This window comes from Bos indicus x Bos taurus, chromosome 26, assembly GCF_003369695.1.
Source record: "Bos indicus x Bos taurus breed Angus x Brahman F1 hybrid chromosome 26, Bos_hybrid_MaternalHap_v2.0, whole genome shotgun sequence".
Lineage (NCBI taxonomy): Eukaryota > Metazoa > Chordata > Mammalia > Artiodactyla > Bovidae > Bos > Bos indicus x Bos taurus.
Window position 1 is genome coordinate 9674752 of NC_040101.1, and position 15713 is coordinate 9690464.

A 15713-nucleotide genomic window follows, 5' to 3' on the forward strand; every position below is an offset into this window, starting at 1 on the left:
CCCCATCTTCCAAGAACCAGCCTAGATTCAGGCCTAGAAACCAGTGACCCCTCGGAATGTATTGCCAGCAGGTGTATGCCCAAGGCTGTCCCCTTATTCATCTATAGAGGGTCCCAGGGTCACATGTGAACATTTCTTTGTCCCTAGTAGGGCAAGATTAAAAGTAACTACAAAGAGGTTACTTGCTTGGTAAATAAATCCAGGCCCAAGTGGAGAGAGGGCCCCTCATCCCCAGGAGGAAATTATCACTCGCACACCATCCACATGGGCCCAGCGGCCCAGTCTCACCCGTCCGGTTCCACTCACTGCTCAGAACCTTTACCACGAAGCCAAGTGGATCCTGGCAAAGCTGGGTAGGGGTGGGGGACAGGGATGTCGGGCATCATACTGCCCTGAGCCAAAGGCCCCCCAGCTCCTGACGGAGCCAGAACAGACCCGAGAGAGGGAGAGGGCTGCAGGCCAAGGCAAGCCGCCGGCACCGTGGAGAGACAGAAGCTGAAAGACTGAGCTTTACCGTGAGCAGCGAGCCCTGCCACGCCGCCCCCCACATCAGGACTTTGGATGGCGGGCCTCCACACCTCTGGCGGAGTGTGGGCACCCAGGGCCCCAACTGGACCAGGTATGTAGGCGCGTGGAGCCGCACCAGGAGGCAGGCGGTTAAGTAACCTGACACCGCACAGCTGGGAGAGCGGCTGGTCCACATCCCGGGGAGGCACAAGGATGCTTTTCTCACTGAGCAAAGCTCTCTTTGTGAGGGTGCACGATGGATTGAGCGTTACCTCGAGGGGCACAGGAGGAGAAGGACTGGCAGCTGAGGGGGAGAAGGAACAGCAGGCAGGCGGCAGGTAAAGGAGCCAGGGCGCCAGAGGAGCTCAGGATGCCTCCTCCTCTTCCACTGACCTTGGACTACCTTCCCCCTGAGGGTCAGGAGAGACACTGACTTAAACAGGTTCCTAATGGATAATGACCTGGGATGTGAAAAGGGGATTGTTGTTCAGTTGCTGAGTCATAACTGACTCTTTGCAACCCCATGGACTGTAGCCCACCAGACTCCTCCATCCATGGGATGTCCCAGGCAAGAATACTGGAGTGGGTTGCCATTTCCTTCTCCAGGGGATCCTCCTGGACCAGGGGTTGAACCTATGTCTCCTGCATTGGCAGGCAGATTCTTTACCGCTGAGCTACCTGGGAAGTCCGCAAAGAGGATGGGGCCTCCTTTTTGGCAGAGCACTTGCCTGGAGGAGAAGAAAAAAGCATCACCTAGCGAAGGTGGCAAAGATGCCTTGCCAGACTCATTTTCTCCATGTTTTCAGTTTGAGCGACTGCATTCTGTCTGCCCCGCTCCATTAGATTCCAAGGACATGTGTCAGCCATGGCTCCAATGCGGAGTCTGGCCCCGTGCTGGTCTGGAGCGTGGAGGCAGCAGAGACAGAAGCGAGACCTTGCACATTCCAGGAAATCAGACCCCCATTCTAATCAGTGCTGTGACTGCAAATTCCAGGGCAGAGGGGCCCGTGCAGCTAGGTTTCTCTGAGCCCTGCAGGGAAAACGCACAGGAGGGAGACAGAAGCATCACTTGACTGAGGCCGAGGTGGCCGACTGAGGTCTAAAATCCACCCGGAAATCCTGTACATCATCAGGGCCACTGTCTGCAAACGTCAGGAAGCACGCAACAGAAAAAAGACACAGCTTTGGAACCCAGGGTCCCAGGGCCAAAGGCCCTCAGCCCCATTCTTGTGGCAAAAATCTCAATATTCACAGATAGCAACTGTTTTTTGTGTTTGTTTGTTTTTTTTTAATTCACAATTGGATGGAGGACCACAACACTCTCTCTTTTGCAGAGAAATAAAAAAGCAAAATGGAGGAGAGTTACGTGTGACCCATTTTTCGGCTCCTACTGAATAAAGGAGGAAGACCGGGCGGAGCCGGGGAGCCTGGCCTCGATTTCCAGTCCGCACTGGCACTTTCAAGGTCTGGCAGCTCCTGGCTTTCCGGCACAGTCTCCCAGACGGCTCAGAGTGGGAAAAGCTCGCCTGACGCCAGACCTCAGACTGCAAACTCGTCCCCCACCTCCATGTGCCCTGAGAGAGTGCCTGTTTGTAGGGGCTGGGCCAAGGCTGCCACCGATGATGCTGGAAAAGACTCGGGCAGGTGAAGTAAAGGAGGAGAGAGACAACCCAAACAAGTCTAAGACAGCCTCCCCCAAGGAGGAGGAACGGCTTTCAGGGGGCGCCCGGCCAGCTGGCCAGTCAGCTATAAGCAAGGCCCAGTTCTCTGCAGTTTCAACTTTACTGGTAAAAGGTAAAAGGCCTTTTCCAGAACAAAGCGTCTATGTTTAAAGGTGCCTGTCATTGATAATCGCTTTTCAGTCTCACTGGCGAAAAAGAAAAAAGTCCTCGCTTGCATACCCATACTGAATGCTTGGGTTTGCTGGGTATTGTTGCCTTTCATAGTTTTTTTCTTTTTTTTTTTTCCTGACCTGTTTGACGTATTAGGGGAAAAAAAAAGAGTTTCCAATCCATTCCACCACACGATTTCTTTTTTCAGAAGTCTCCTGAACACCCAGCATGATGTGTCTATTATTATCTTTGGGGAAATGGCTGACTGCTCAGCTCACAAAAACACTATTAACTTTCCTCCTGATAAGCATCTGGCTCCGGTCTTGACCTTCCCAGATTTCTCAGCCCGGTTCTTTTCCTGCTCCAGCTCCTCCTGCTTGTTGTGTCTGAAGTGGCCAAGGCAGTTCAGGCTTCCGAGAAGCCTCCAGCCTCAAGCAGCAGGCTTGGAGGTGACCAGTCTGTCGATGAAGGGCCTGGGACACGCTCCTGAGCTGTCAGCAGCCATCCTCCTGCAGGTCCTGGTGGAGAGGGGTGGGCCCGGTGCTTGGGGTTAGAAGATGGGAAAGTGTGAGGAAAAGGATGTGATGGTGAACCAAGACCCTCCATCCGGGTAGGGACCATCCAGAGAGGTACCCCTTCTGCCCATTTGCTGATAGGCAGTATCCTCGAGCTTCCCAGGTGACTCCGTGGTAAAGAATCCACCTGCCAAGCAGGAGATGCAAGTTCAATCCCTGGATCAGGAAGATCCCCTGGAGGAGGGCATGGTAACCCACTCCAGTACTCTTGCCTGGGAAATCCCACAGACAGAGGAGCCTGGCAGGCAACAAAGGGGATCTCAAAGAGTTGGACATGACTTAGCGGCTAAACAGTAAACCATCCTCCGGTTAAGAGGAGGGGAACTTGTAAAACTGAGACAAAACTCAGAAGAAATCTTTGGCTCAAGTGAGAAGTAAAAAGTAGGTCTTAAGACCCAAGACGAGCCACTTCCCTTCTCTGGGCCTCAGTTACCTCATCAGTAAGATGAGGGGGATGACTAAACCATTTCCAACATCCTTTCCAGCTCCTGAAAAAATTATACGACCTAATATATATGAAAAGTGTATTTCCTGATCTTTCCCTTTCAGTACGTAATTCCCATCCTTATAGAGTATTCTTATTTTCCATCTTGGCTTCCTGCAGCCTGTGTTCCAGCTTCTTCTGGGCCGCCTCGGCTGTCTAGACTTTCAAAGTGACGTTTGGGGCTGGGATTAGGGAAACCCTAATCAGGAAGAGGGGATAAAATAAAAGTCTGGCCTTCCTATATTCACACAACAGAATATTATTTGGTCATAAAACAAGGTGAAGCACGGACACCCACAAGATGGATGAACCCTGAAAATATTACAGTCAGTGAGAAAAGGTAGTTACAAAGGACCACAGATGTATGATTCCATTTATATGAAATGTCCAGAACACGGTAATCCATAGAGACAGAAAGCAGATTCATGGATCCGAGGGCAGAATTCTGGGAAGTATGGAGTGACGGCTAATGGGTACTGGGTTGCTTTTCGGAGTGATGAAAGTATTCTAGGATTACACAGTGATGACAGTTGGCACTAGTCGGTAAATACACTGATCTGTCTGCTTTAAAGGGGTGAATTTTATGGTAGGCGAATAATATCTCAGTAGAACTGCATAAAAAAAGGGGGAAAGTCAGTTTCTTTTTACTTCTTTATTGTGGCTACTGGAAAATTGTATTTTACATATGCAGCTTCTGTTGTATTTTGGTCTATGTGTAACCAAACATTCCAGTAAACATATTGTTCATTTTTCCAAACAAGCACAAACAGTCTGGCCTCCTCCTGCATCCTGAACTGAGTCGGCATCCGGGAGACTGAGAGCAGAGAGCCCTGGGCTGGGCGTCCAGGCACTCAGCCTCTGTCACAGCCTGGTTTGTGACCTTGGGCTTTCACAGCCCCCTGCTGGTCCTGGCCCCACAGGCAAAACACGAACATTGGGCCACACAGTCCCCATTAGGTCAGACAGCCCTGGAGGCTCAGACAGTAAAGTGTCTGCCTGCGACATTCGAGACCAGGGTTCGATCCCTGGGTCAGGAAGATCCCCTGGAAAAGGGAATGGCAACCCACTCCAGTCCTCTTGCCTGGAAGATTCCATGTATGGAGGAGCCTGGTGGGCTACAGGCCATGGGGTCGCTAAGAGTCGGACAACTTCACTTTCTTTTCTTTCACGTTCAGCGGGTAAAATCAAATTTTAAAAGTTCTCATTTTTAATACCCCAAACGTTATTTATCTCCTAAAAGCAGTCGACCTGAGAATAAAAGTCACGTACAGACATACCAGGTAATTTATTGATGGAGTAGAGTGGTTTAGTACCATTGTATTCCATTTATCCTGATGGATTTCTTTGGGGACAGTTTCTTCCTGGTTGCCGCAGCTTTCAGTAACTTAGGAGATGGTTAATTCTATAGCCAATGGCAACAAATATGGGTACAATCCCCGGGAAAATAATTTGGCAACGTACACCATGGGCCATAAAAACTGTCACCCTTCAATCCAGTCACTGTGCTTTTTAGTATCTATCCCTAAAGAATAACCAGATACAGAAAGCCATAAACACAAAAAATGTTTGGTTTGGGGAAAACACAGCCCAAATGAACATAAAAAGGACTAGCTAAGCAAACGGTGATAACACTCGGGACAGAAACAATGAAGCTGCTGGAATAACGGTGGAATCCTAGATCTTTTTTATTCTTTTTTATTTATTTTTTTGATGTGATTAAAGTATAATTTTCAAAAACTGGTATAGTGTAATATGCCATCAAAGCATTTCCCATGATGTCTAGGCAGCATGGTGAAGATAAATTAAAAAGAGCCTTTATACTGAGAGAGGAAAATCTTGGTATATTTGTCCCAAAGAAAATCAAACCACAGTGAAAAGATATTGAAGCATCTCAGCCCTGACTTATCTGGCATGTCCACTATGATATTTATACTGACTTTTTTCTTTTTAGCAGGAGGACTGTAATTATGGTTCAAGGGCATTAATAGGTGCTTAGAACTCTTGAGAGGAGAAGTCAGTCATTATATGGATAGCCTTTTGATCATCTTCCAATCCAAGCAGATTATTTTTGGTGGGGGTGGAGGAAGCTTTCTTTAGCATCATTTTGTACTCTTGCCTGGAAAATCCCATGGATGGAGGGGCCTGGTGGGCTGCAGTCCATGGGATCGCTAGGAGTCGGACACGACTGAGCGACTTCACTTTATTTTTTCACTTTCATGCATTGGAGAAGGAAATGGCAACCCACTCCAGTGTTCTTGCCTGGAGAATCCCAGGGACGGGGGAGCCTGGTGAGCTGCCGTCTCTGGGGTCGCACAGAGTCGGACACGACTGAAGCGACTTAGCAGCAGCAGCAGCAGTAATGAGAGACTAAATGAAAGTGCCCACTGTCTCCTTGCCTCATGGAAATGGTGTGTGTGGACCCCAGCCTCTCCCAAACAGCCCCCTGCTTTAGCAGGAAGGGACAGCTGAGGAGCAAAGGGCTCCAGTGTGGAACCCACACCAGCCCACCAACCCTCCTGCCCCAGTGAGCTAAGCAGCTTGTGAGAGTCATGTTCCCTTTGAGTGCCTCTCTCTTAGGTGAAGGGTTGGGCTATGGGACCTTCGAGAACCTTCCACACTCAGATTTTGAGCTCTGGGATTCTGTCCACAAGCCAACTGGTGGTTCTGACCAGTCAACAGCATCTCTGCAGGAAAGGAGGGGTCTTTGTCCACAGGATCCCAGAAAACATGAAGGTGGAGAGTTGATGTGGTTAGAGAGGGGTCGTGGAAGGTGTGTGCACACAGTTGTACTCGTCAGAGGATGGAGGAGACAGCCCTAGGAGACAGCAGTTCTGAGCTCCAGAATAGACCCCGGAGACATTAACACCTATCTTTCATGAACCAATAGACCAAGTAGGCAGAAAGTGAGTAAGGATGCAGTTGACCCAAATGGCATTATCAATCCACTAGACCTAAATGATGTTTACACAACACTCCATCCAACAACACCAGAAAATTCTGCCGTTCACACGGACCATTCACCAGGAGACACCAGGTTCTGGACCAAAGAATACATCCTAACCAATTTAAAAGAACAGAAATCACACAGAGTATGTTCTTAGACCACAGAGGAACTGAACCAGAAATCAATAACAGAAGGCAAGCTGGAAAATCCCCAAGGGTTTGGAGATTAAATAACATGCTTCTAAGTAACGCTTGAGTCAAAGATGTCTCAAGAATAGTTGGGAAATGAGGCAGACTTGGGTTCAAATTCTGGCTCCACCTCCCTCTCCTGAGTAGCCCTTGAGAGTTATTACTCACTTCTCGGAGCCTCATCTACTCCTCAGTTGGACAATGAGATAACAGTGCTCTCTCCCTGGGTGGCGATGAGGGACGCAGGAGGTGGGCCCATGATACCAAGAGCACAGCATCCAGCTCCCAGGAAGTACCCGGCAGTGGGCGCTCTCCTGGTCATGGTTCCGTCCAGTGCTGCTGCCCAGCACCTGGCTGTCCAGGAGAACACCGACCCTTCTCCCCTCTCCCCCAGGCTAGCTCAGTCTCTGCCAGAGAGAAGCACTTGTGACTGCCGAGTGCTGAGCCTTTGCTCCTCTGTATCCAGTTGGCAGCCATTGGCCTGGGCAACCCCAGCTGGCAAAACCCTCTGTGTCCATCCATCCCCACCAAGTGGTGACGACCACTTGGAATACTGGCAACAAAGAGAGGGCTCTCCTTGTCACGGGGTGTAAGATGACTCAACTGTTGGATGACCAAGTAAAATCTCGCCCGAGACTGTGTGCAAGGGAACTCTACTGCAGATCTTGCCAGACTCGGAGGGAAAAAAATTCATCAGGCACACAGGCCTACCGTCTTCTTCTCGAGATCAGATTGCACAACTAATGAGAAAGATGTTTCCTGAGGTTTGAAAATATTGCACAAGGCTCTGACTCATTAAGACAGAGCTTATTTAAATTTGAAAACTATCGAAAATTCCAGCCACAACAATGTGCCCTCTGAAACCACCATGTGCCCAAGGAGATATAATTACCTCCTGATGAGGGCCCAGCTGCTGTCACATGATGCTGGGTAGGACTGCTTTTATGGCAAGTGCTGACATGACAATTTGTCCAGGGGATCTAAAATAATAGGCCACCCATGGACTCTCAATTTTGCGACAAATCTTTCCTCATAAGGAATTCCTGAAGCATGGAAAACAAATGGAGCATCAATCAAGAGGGTCTCAGGGTTTCTATGTACTTCTGTGTCCTGGGCATCACAAACCCGAGGAAGCGTGAACCAGATGACATTTGGAAAATCCCAGGTGTTCCAGACAAGCAGCTCTTCAGTCCAGAGAAATCACAAGCTTCCTAGATGATGCAGACCATGACTGGGGATTCAAAGGGTGACAGGCAAGGTGGCGTCTGAGTCCTTCTGTCCAGAGAAGCTTTCCTAACATATTTGTTAGCAAACCCCAAGTCAGCCTCCAGGACACAGGCCTGGCGTCACCCTCATCCTCTGTGATGCCTCCCACCTTATCCCCAGGAAGACATCATGACAGCACTACCTCCACTGAGCTGACTCCTCATTGGCTAGCTCCATGAAAATGATGCTGATGCTGATTATGACCACTAACACGGATCCAGTTCTAGTAATGCACTGGGTACGGTTCTAAGCACTGAGTTCATATAATTAGCTGCTTCCATCTTCCAACAATCCTATGACATAGGTATGTATGCACCATTATTTTTATTATGATTTTACTGATGAAGAAACTGAAACTGAGAGAGTCTGTCACGTAAGAGACGTCATCCCCTTAGAAAGTGGTGGTCTGACTCGAGAGAGTTCCAGAAAAACATCTACGTCTGCTTCATTGACTATGCTAAAGTCTTTGACCGTGTGGATCACAACAAACTGTGGAAAATTCTTCAAGAGATGGGAATACCAGACCACCTGACCTGCCTCCTGAGAAATCTGTATGCAGGTCAAGAAGCAACAGTTAGAACCAGACATGGAATAACAGACTGGTTCCAAATTGGGAAAGGAGTACGTCAAGGCTGTATATTGTCACCCTGCTTATTTAACTTACATGCAGAGTACGTCATGTGAAATGCCAGGCTGGAGGAAGTGCAAGCTGGAATCAAGATTGCTGGGAGAAATATCAATAACCTCAGATATGCAGATGACACCATCCGTATGGCAGAAAGTGAAGAGGAACTGAAGAGCCTCTTGATGAAACTGAAAGAGGAGAGTGAAAAAGCTGGCCTGAAACTCAACATTGAAAAAATTAAGATCATGGCATCCAGTCCCATCACTTCATGGGAAATAGATGGGGAAACAATGGAAACAGTGACAGACTTTATTTTCTTGGACTCCAAAATCACTGCAGATGGTGACTGCAGCCATAAAATTAAAAGATGCTTGCTCCTTGAAAGAAAAGCTATGACAAACCTAGACAACATATTAAAAAGCAAAGACATCACTTTACCGACATAGGTCCATCTAGTCAAAGCTATGGTTTTTCCAGTAGTCAGGTATGGATGTGAGAGTTGAACCATAAAGAAAGCTGAGCACTGAAGAACTGATACTTTTGAACTGTGGTGCCAGAGAAGACTCTTGAGAGTCCCTTGGACAGCAAGATCAAACCAGTCAATCCTCAAGGAAAGCACTCCTGAATATTCATTAGACTGATGCTGAAGCTGAAGTTCCAATTCTTTGGCCATCTGATACGAAAAACTGACTCATTAGAAAAGTCCCTGATGCTGGGAAAGGTTGAAGGCAGGAGGAGAATGGGTTGACAGAGGATGAGATGGTTGAATGGCATCATCGACTCAATGGACATGAGTTTGAGCAAACTCTGGGAGTTGGTGATGGACAGGGAAGCCTGGCGTGCTACAGTCTATGGGGTTGCAAAGAGTTGGACACAACTGAGCAACTGAACTGAACTGATCAGACTCCTTAAGCTGGGTGTGATACAACCTACTACAAATTCCTTGACATCGTGGACTACCCAGCCTTACTTACCTTAATTACCAGGTAGAGGGTCCTTTTACCTGGACCCTCTGAGTACACAGTAGGTGTTCAATAAATGCTCTGAATGAACTTAGAACTCATGTCATTAATTCTAAAAGCTGAAATCTGAGCCCTTCCAGCAGCAATAGACATGCCTCTTCAATGGAAGCCTTTCAGAAAAGCATTTGGGATGGCTACACGTCACAGTTTCTCTGTTGACATTAATTTTCTTTCTTTTTAATAGCAGAGAAGATGGGGAAGGAAAGAGAAAAGACCCAGGAGGGATCTTGCTCCAGAGGACACCTGCAGCCCAGCTTCAGAGCCCCTGAGGCACAGGGAGGACCACCAGGCTCAATGCAGCTCACCTCCTGTGTCTAGACGTGTCTCCACAGTGGTCACGGGGGAACAGCAGCCGCTGGCACAAAGCTGCAGAACAAGGCGCCCAGGCCCAAGATGGGCTACAGGCATCAACGCCAACCCTGGCTTTAACTCTCAATAACTTAAGAAAAAGAAATAATTCTTGAAGAAGTTACTCAAACGCTTGGCTTCTAGACACTTGGCTTACCAATTTTATGAAACCTTAATATTTTAACTCTTTGGTGGCTCAGCCGGTAAAGAATCTGCCTGCAGTGAGGGAGAACTGGGTTTGATCCCTGGGTTGGGAAGATCCCCGGGAAGACAGTACGGCAACCCACTTCAGTATGCTTGCCTTGAGAATCCTCAAGGACAGAGGAGCCTTGGGGGCAGAGAAGTCCAAGGAGTCGCAAAGAGCTGGACACGACCAAGCGACTAAGCACAGCACAGCAAGACCAACAGAGAGCCAAAGAAGATAACCAACCAGAGTGAGCAAAGCCCTTATAAATTACTTCTAAGCCGGTGGTGGCTCTTCACCAGGAATGCGTGGCCAGCCTCCACCAGAATCCCTTCCTTGTCAGGCCTTGGGTGGAACCAAGATGGGGAGTCCCTGGGCTTCAAGACCTCTGGGCTCGGGGCTGCTGTTTGAGGCAGGGGTGGGGTGCATTCCTGGACTGTGTACGAGGAGGAGAAAAAAGATCAGGCTTCTGATACTTGGGGAGTCTTTTTTGGGCCTCTTTCCTGGCTTCCTGTCCGTTTTTCAGCAGAGACCGGTCAGAAAGCCTGGCTAGTTTTTGCAATGTCTGGGAATCCAAAGAAGCCTTTCTCTGCCTAAGAACAGTCTGGGGCCCAAGGCTCTGGTTTGGAAATATCTCTAGTACAGCTCCCCCTGTGCTTTTTTGCTTTTTTTTTTTTTTCCCGGCAAGAGCTGCCTTAATGGCATCTGGGGGTAACCATGTCCTCCAGCTGCTGTGCTGGTGGAGCGAGCGATGTGACGTGTCCTGTGCTTCATCTCAAGGCCACGGCCATCTGGAGCTCTGTTTATTCCAGCTATTTGCTTCGGTTTAGCTGGGGTTGGCTTATAATCTCGGTTTCTCTGTCAACAGCACAGAGTGATTATGAATGGGCTGTGGACCAGATGCACGGGTTCAAGTCCTGGGCAAGGCACAGCTCTGCGACTCTGTCTCCCAGCTGTCACCCCGGGAGGATGACAGCACACTCCTCATGGGACTGCTGGGAGGATCAAATGGGTTGGCACAGGGCTGGCACAGAACAAGCACGAAATATATATTAGCCCTTATTATCAGATTATTATTATTTGCAATCCCTTTCTTCTTTTTTTTGTAATCCCCTGACCAGTGCAGGGTTTCTGCTTTAAACTAATCCAATCAGTTCCTGGTGGAAGACACCGGCTCTCTAATCTCTGGTATAACTGTACACTTTCCCAGCCAAACTTTGACAGCAGCATTGATTTCTGAAATCGACGATGTGCCCTCATTTCCAGAACCATGATTAGAGACCCTCTCTGAAGTCTTTGTGAAACAGCACACAAACGAAAGTGCTCCCTTTTCAGGGCCCTCAGGGCTGGTGCACTGGGATGACCCCGAGGGATGAGATGGGGAAGGAGGTGGGAGGGAGTTCAGGATGGGGAACACATGTACACCCATGGCTGATTCATGTCAATGTATGGCAAAAACCACTACAATATTGTGAAGTAATTAGCCTCCAATTAAAATAAATAAATTTAAAAATTATATATATATTTTTTTAAATGCTCTCTTTTGAATGGGGACACATCCCACCATTCAAAGATCCGCCGAGACTCCCACGGGCTGCTCACGAGCCCCCCCTGCCTGCCCTGCCCTCTCTGTCTCTGCCCCAGTCAAACCTTCCTTGTGATCCCAGGACTGGCAGAGCCGCTCCTGCCCAGGGAGCTCCTTCCCCACGTCCTCACGTGGCTCGCTCCAACTCCAGGCTGCCAATCCAATGGCAGGGCCTCCTCCAAAAGACCTCCCACGGCCACTCCGGCTAAAGGAACGCTCCGGCCAAGCCTCGGAGCCAGAGCCGGCGGCCAGTGCACCGCGCTGAACAATGACTTCAGGTGACCTGCTTGTGGGCAAGGCTTCGACTGAATGAAGCCAGGCTCCGGTCCTCAGAGGTACCTCTGGAAAGTCAAGGGCAGCGGGCTGGATGCAAGGATGGAGGGGTGGCAGGGAGGGGTGGGGAGTAGAGAAGGGCAGCAAAAGCAAAACCTTTCATTGAGGAAGGAAAGGCTGGGTGGCCATGGATCTCCAGTACCTCTGGTTTCGTCTTCCATTCATTTGTTCATTCAACATCCTCCCCACACACGCATCTGCCAGGTGCCTCCCATTTGTCCAGCAGACACACACACACACACACAGTGCTGGATGCACGCTGGAGCTCAGTAAATATTTGCAGAAAGAAAGAAGGACAGGGGAGAACCGCTGTGCACCCTCTGTCTCTCTCTCCTCTCACCACGCTCGTCCTCCCGGGGCCGTCCCCTCTCTGGCTCTCCCCAGAGCCTGCTGCGGGCTTGCTGGCCAGCAGCAGACGACCTGTTCTCCGTACATACACACACGGTGACTCTTAATGACTCCGCCAACTCCAAAACTTGCTAAGTGACTCCACCTCGCTGGCAATCAATCTGGGGCTCCAATAGTGCCAGTTATTCAGGATCCTGCGCCGTGACACTACAAACAGTAACAGCTGGCTTGTTTTTGACAAAAAAAAACATGCAATGTGCTTTTTTAAAGTAATCACCTCACACCCAAATTATGGCATGCATCATGTCTCTGCGCCCCGGTGTGGTCTGCTTTCCACCGCTAGCTTCGTCCTATCCAGCTTTTTTGTTTTGTTTTGTTGTGAGCTGCCTGGCTCAGGAATACAACCCAGCCCGTCCTCTCTGGCCCTGGGACTCTGCGCCACCAGCCTGGGTCACCCCGATGCCTCCCCAGCCACACCAATCTACTCACCAAACAAGGCTGGGCTCAGCCTGCACCCCCCACTCCACTTGGGATGCAGTTTGGGGCCTCCCAAAACTTCCTTTACCCTCCCCAGCGTCCGTTCCCCCAGCCAGGTAAAGCATTGGGTTGCTTCTGAATAAGGCTGTCTGGGTTCAAATTCCAGCTGAGTGACCTTGGACATATAATTCATCCTTAGTTGTTCCACCTGTTAAATGGAAATGACTTCCCTCCTCTTGAGGCTGTGAAGGCCGAGTGTGGTCACACGTGTAACACACCTAGCCCAGGGACTGGGGCACCGAATGGGCACCCAATACACATCATTGTGGTGCCCACACCCAGACTGGGCAGGTTCACTTCTCTCTGGAATAGGTCTCCTCCACCCTCTAACTAGGCTGTTTCCTGAGGGCAGAGGTTCTGCGTTTTACCTGTAGGGCTCTGGCACCCTCCTCCCCAGGCCCGTCAGCCTGTGTCAGGCCTCCGGTTGGTCCTAGACCGTTTGCCTACCAAGAAAACCTAGCCCAGCTGCCCGGTGCTGGGCTCCCCTCTTCCCATCTCCATGCACTGCCCGCGATGAGGAGGAAGCCTTCAGGCTGAGGGCAAGTGCCCTGCCAAGCAGGGCTGGCCCGTCCCCACACCGCTGGATTGGCCGGAGCTGAACTCAGCATTGTTTTTCCATATGGTCTCCGGGACTGGAGAGAAGCAACCTTCGGGAAGGTCCCGCGAGAGAGTTAGAGGGATGGCTCCACCCTTCGCTCCCCCCACCCCCAACTCCCCGGCCAGGACGGGTCTTACTGATTCAGAAAAGATGCTTCAGGAGGGAAAGGGCTACACTTTTCCCTCACCCCTAACGCGCTCCCCTCACCCTTGCCTCTGCCTTTCCCCTGATCCAGGCTCAGCATATTCAAATCGAGCCACTTTCATTTTTGTGCGGTTGGCTCAAAACCCAGGAAGCGACGCTGGCATCAGTGCCCGCTACACCTCCTTAAACCGGTGCTTGACCGGGAAACCCTGGGGCTAGGGGAGAAACTGGGGAGCCTCAAGGGCATGGCTACCTCTTTCAAATAAAAAGTTAAAACTTTTCAACCAGGAGATCGCTAATGTGAAACATGAACCCTGTTCATCTTTAGGGAGGCGGGAGGGGGGCGCGGATGAAGCGAAGGAATGGAAGGCCACAGAAATGAGACTTTGTGGTCCCAACCCCGGGGCTCACTCAGCACTGAGCACTTTTTCCAGCCCCGAACTTCTCAACCCTCTTTATGCCCACATTCCCGTCTTGTTTGTCCCCCAGGCCCTGGCACGGTGTGGTTCCCCGCGGGGCAACCAGCAGGCGGCCTTGGGCCGGAGGCCCCGGCACCGGGTTCCCCCGGGAGGGGGTGGGGTGGGCTTCGGGATAGACCAGGGCCAGGGACCGCCACGCGCGGAACGACCTTGGGCTGGGCGCAAAGCTCGGTTCCGAGGGAGTCCGCGGATCGCTGCCACCCCGGGGGTCGATGCCCTCCTCTCCCAGCCAGTGGGTGCCCCCGGAAGACCCAACAAAGCTTCGCGGCCCTTCTCCCGGCCCGTCCGTCCCTCGGGGCCGGGATGTCGCGACCCGGGAGCTCCCGGAGCGCCGGTACCTTGGCCGCAGGCGCCGCGCTGCAGGACGATGACCGGCGGCTGATGCAGCCGCTCGGAGCGACGGCTGGCGGCGCGCAGCTGGCACAGGTTGGTGTAGGTTTTGGCGTCGCTGCCGCACACCGGCTCGTTGCTGGCGCACACGCAGAGGCCAGATTGCGCTCGCCGCCGCACCGTGGCCGAGGCGGGCACCCCGAAGGGCACCACGCACTGCAGCCCCTCGCCGCAGGGGCCCTCTTGCAGGCCGCACTCGGCCCCCTCGGGCGCGCCGCACACCTCGCAGCAGCCACACGCGTCGCGGACGCGGCCGCCCTCGCAGGATCCCGGCGGTGGGGCGCAGCGCGCGGGGTCGCAGCGCTCGGGACACCCGGCGGCGCCCGGCGCCGAGCGTCCGGCCCGGGCCGGCTGAGCCGAGGCGGGCGCGGCGAGCAGCAGCAGCAGCAGCAGCAGCGGCGGCGTCGGCGGCGGGAGGAACGGGGCGCGCGGGGGCTGCATGGCGACTCCGACGGCGGCGGCGGCGGCGGCAGCGGGCTGGGCGAGGGCCGGAGAGCGGCTCCGGGCAGAGCGCGGGAGGGACTCGGGACGAGCGAGTGCGCGCGGCCGCGCGGCCCAGCCCATTGGCCTCGCGGCGGTGACGAGCCGCCTTGGGGACGGGCACAGCGCCCGGGAGGGGGGCCGACCGGATGGCGGGGGGGCCGTGCGGGCGGCGGGGGGGCAAGCGGGCGAACCGGGGACCGCCTGCGGCGGGGCAGGGCGGGCGCGGCGGGGCTCGTGGGCGCGGGCGAGCAGGCGGGGCGGCGCGCGTGTGGGTCCGCCCGCTCGCGGGGCTCTGTTTCCCGGTCTCCGCTCCCCACGTATCCGCTTCTCGCGGCTTTCTCCGCCGCCACTCGGGACCTTAAAACCAAAAAGAGGCTTCGCACAGAGGAACCCGCGCGGGGCCGGCGCGCAAGCGCCCGGGAAAGTTCCCGCAAACTGCCGAGTTGGGGACCCGCCCGGCCGCGGGAGGGGCCGTGGCTCAGACCACGGGCCGGGTCACGCGCTCCAGGGCAGGAAGGCGAACACCTCTCTGGAACTGACCCCCGCGCTCAGCACGCGCGACCGTGACCATGGACACCCCCCCAGCGAAGAAGGCGGGGCTCGCAGGGCTGGCACAAAGCCAGCGCCCAGACCCGGCGGCAAGTGAAAAAAAGCAGAGAGCAGAAATAGTTAGAATATAGTCATTCGAGCCATTAAAAAGTTACAGGTGGGATGCGTGCTTGTTCCTGCCCCGAAGGGCTCGGGAAGGAGACACGAGAGGCTGCGGGGGGCGGGGGTGGTCACCGGAGGGAGAAGGGTTTTGTCCTGATTGAGTCTTTCTCCAAAAGCTATTAAATAAAAG

General features: G+C 52.4%; 1 protein-coding gene across 1 annotated transcript in view; it reads right to left on the bottom strand.

Annotated features, from left to right (window-relative positions):
* Positions 1-14968, bottom strand: part of HTRA1 (HtrA serine peptidase 1) — a 57725-nt gene extending 42757 nt beyond the window's left edge. Inside the window, exon 1 of the mRNA XM_027528696.1 lies at positions 14338-14968. Within this exon, the coding sequence (XP_027384497.1) occupies positions 14338-14953 (616 nt within the window). The 5' untranslated portion in view covers positions 14954-14968. The remainder of the gene's footprint in view (positions 1-14337) is intronic.
* Positions 14969-15713: the final 745 nt, after the last annotated feature.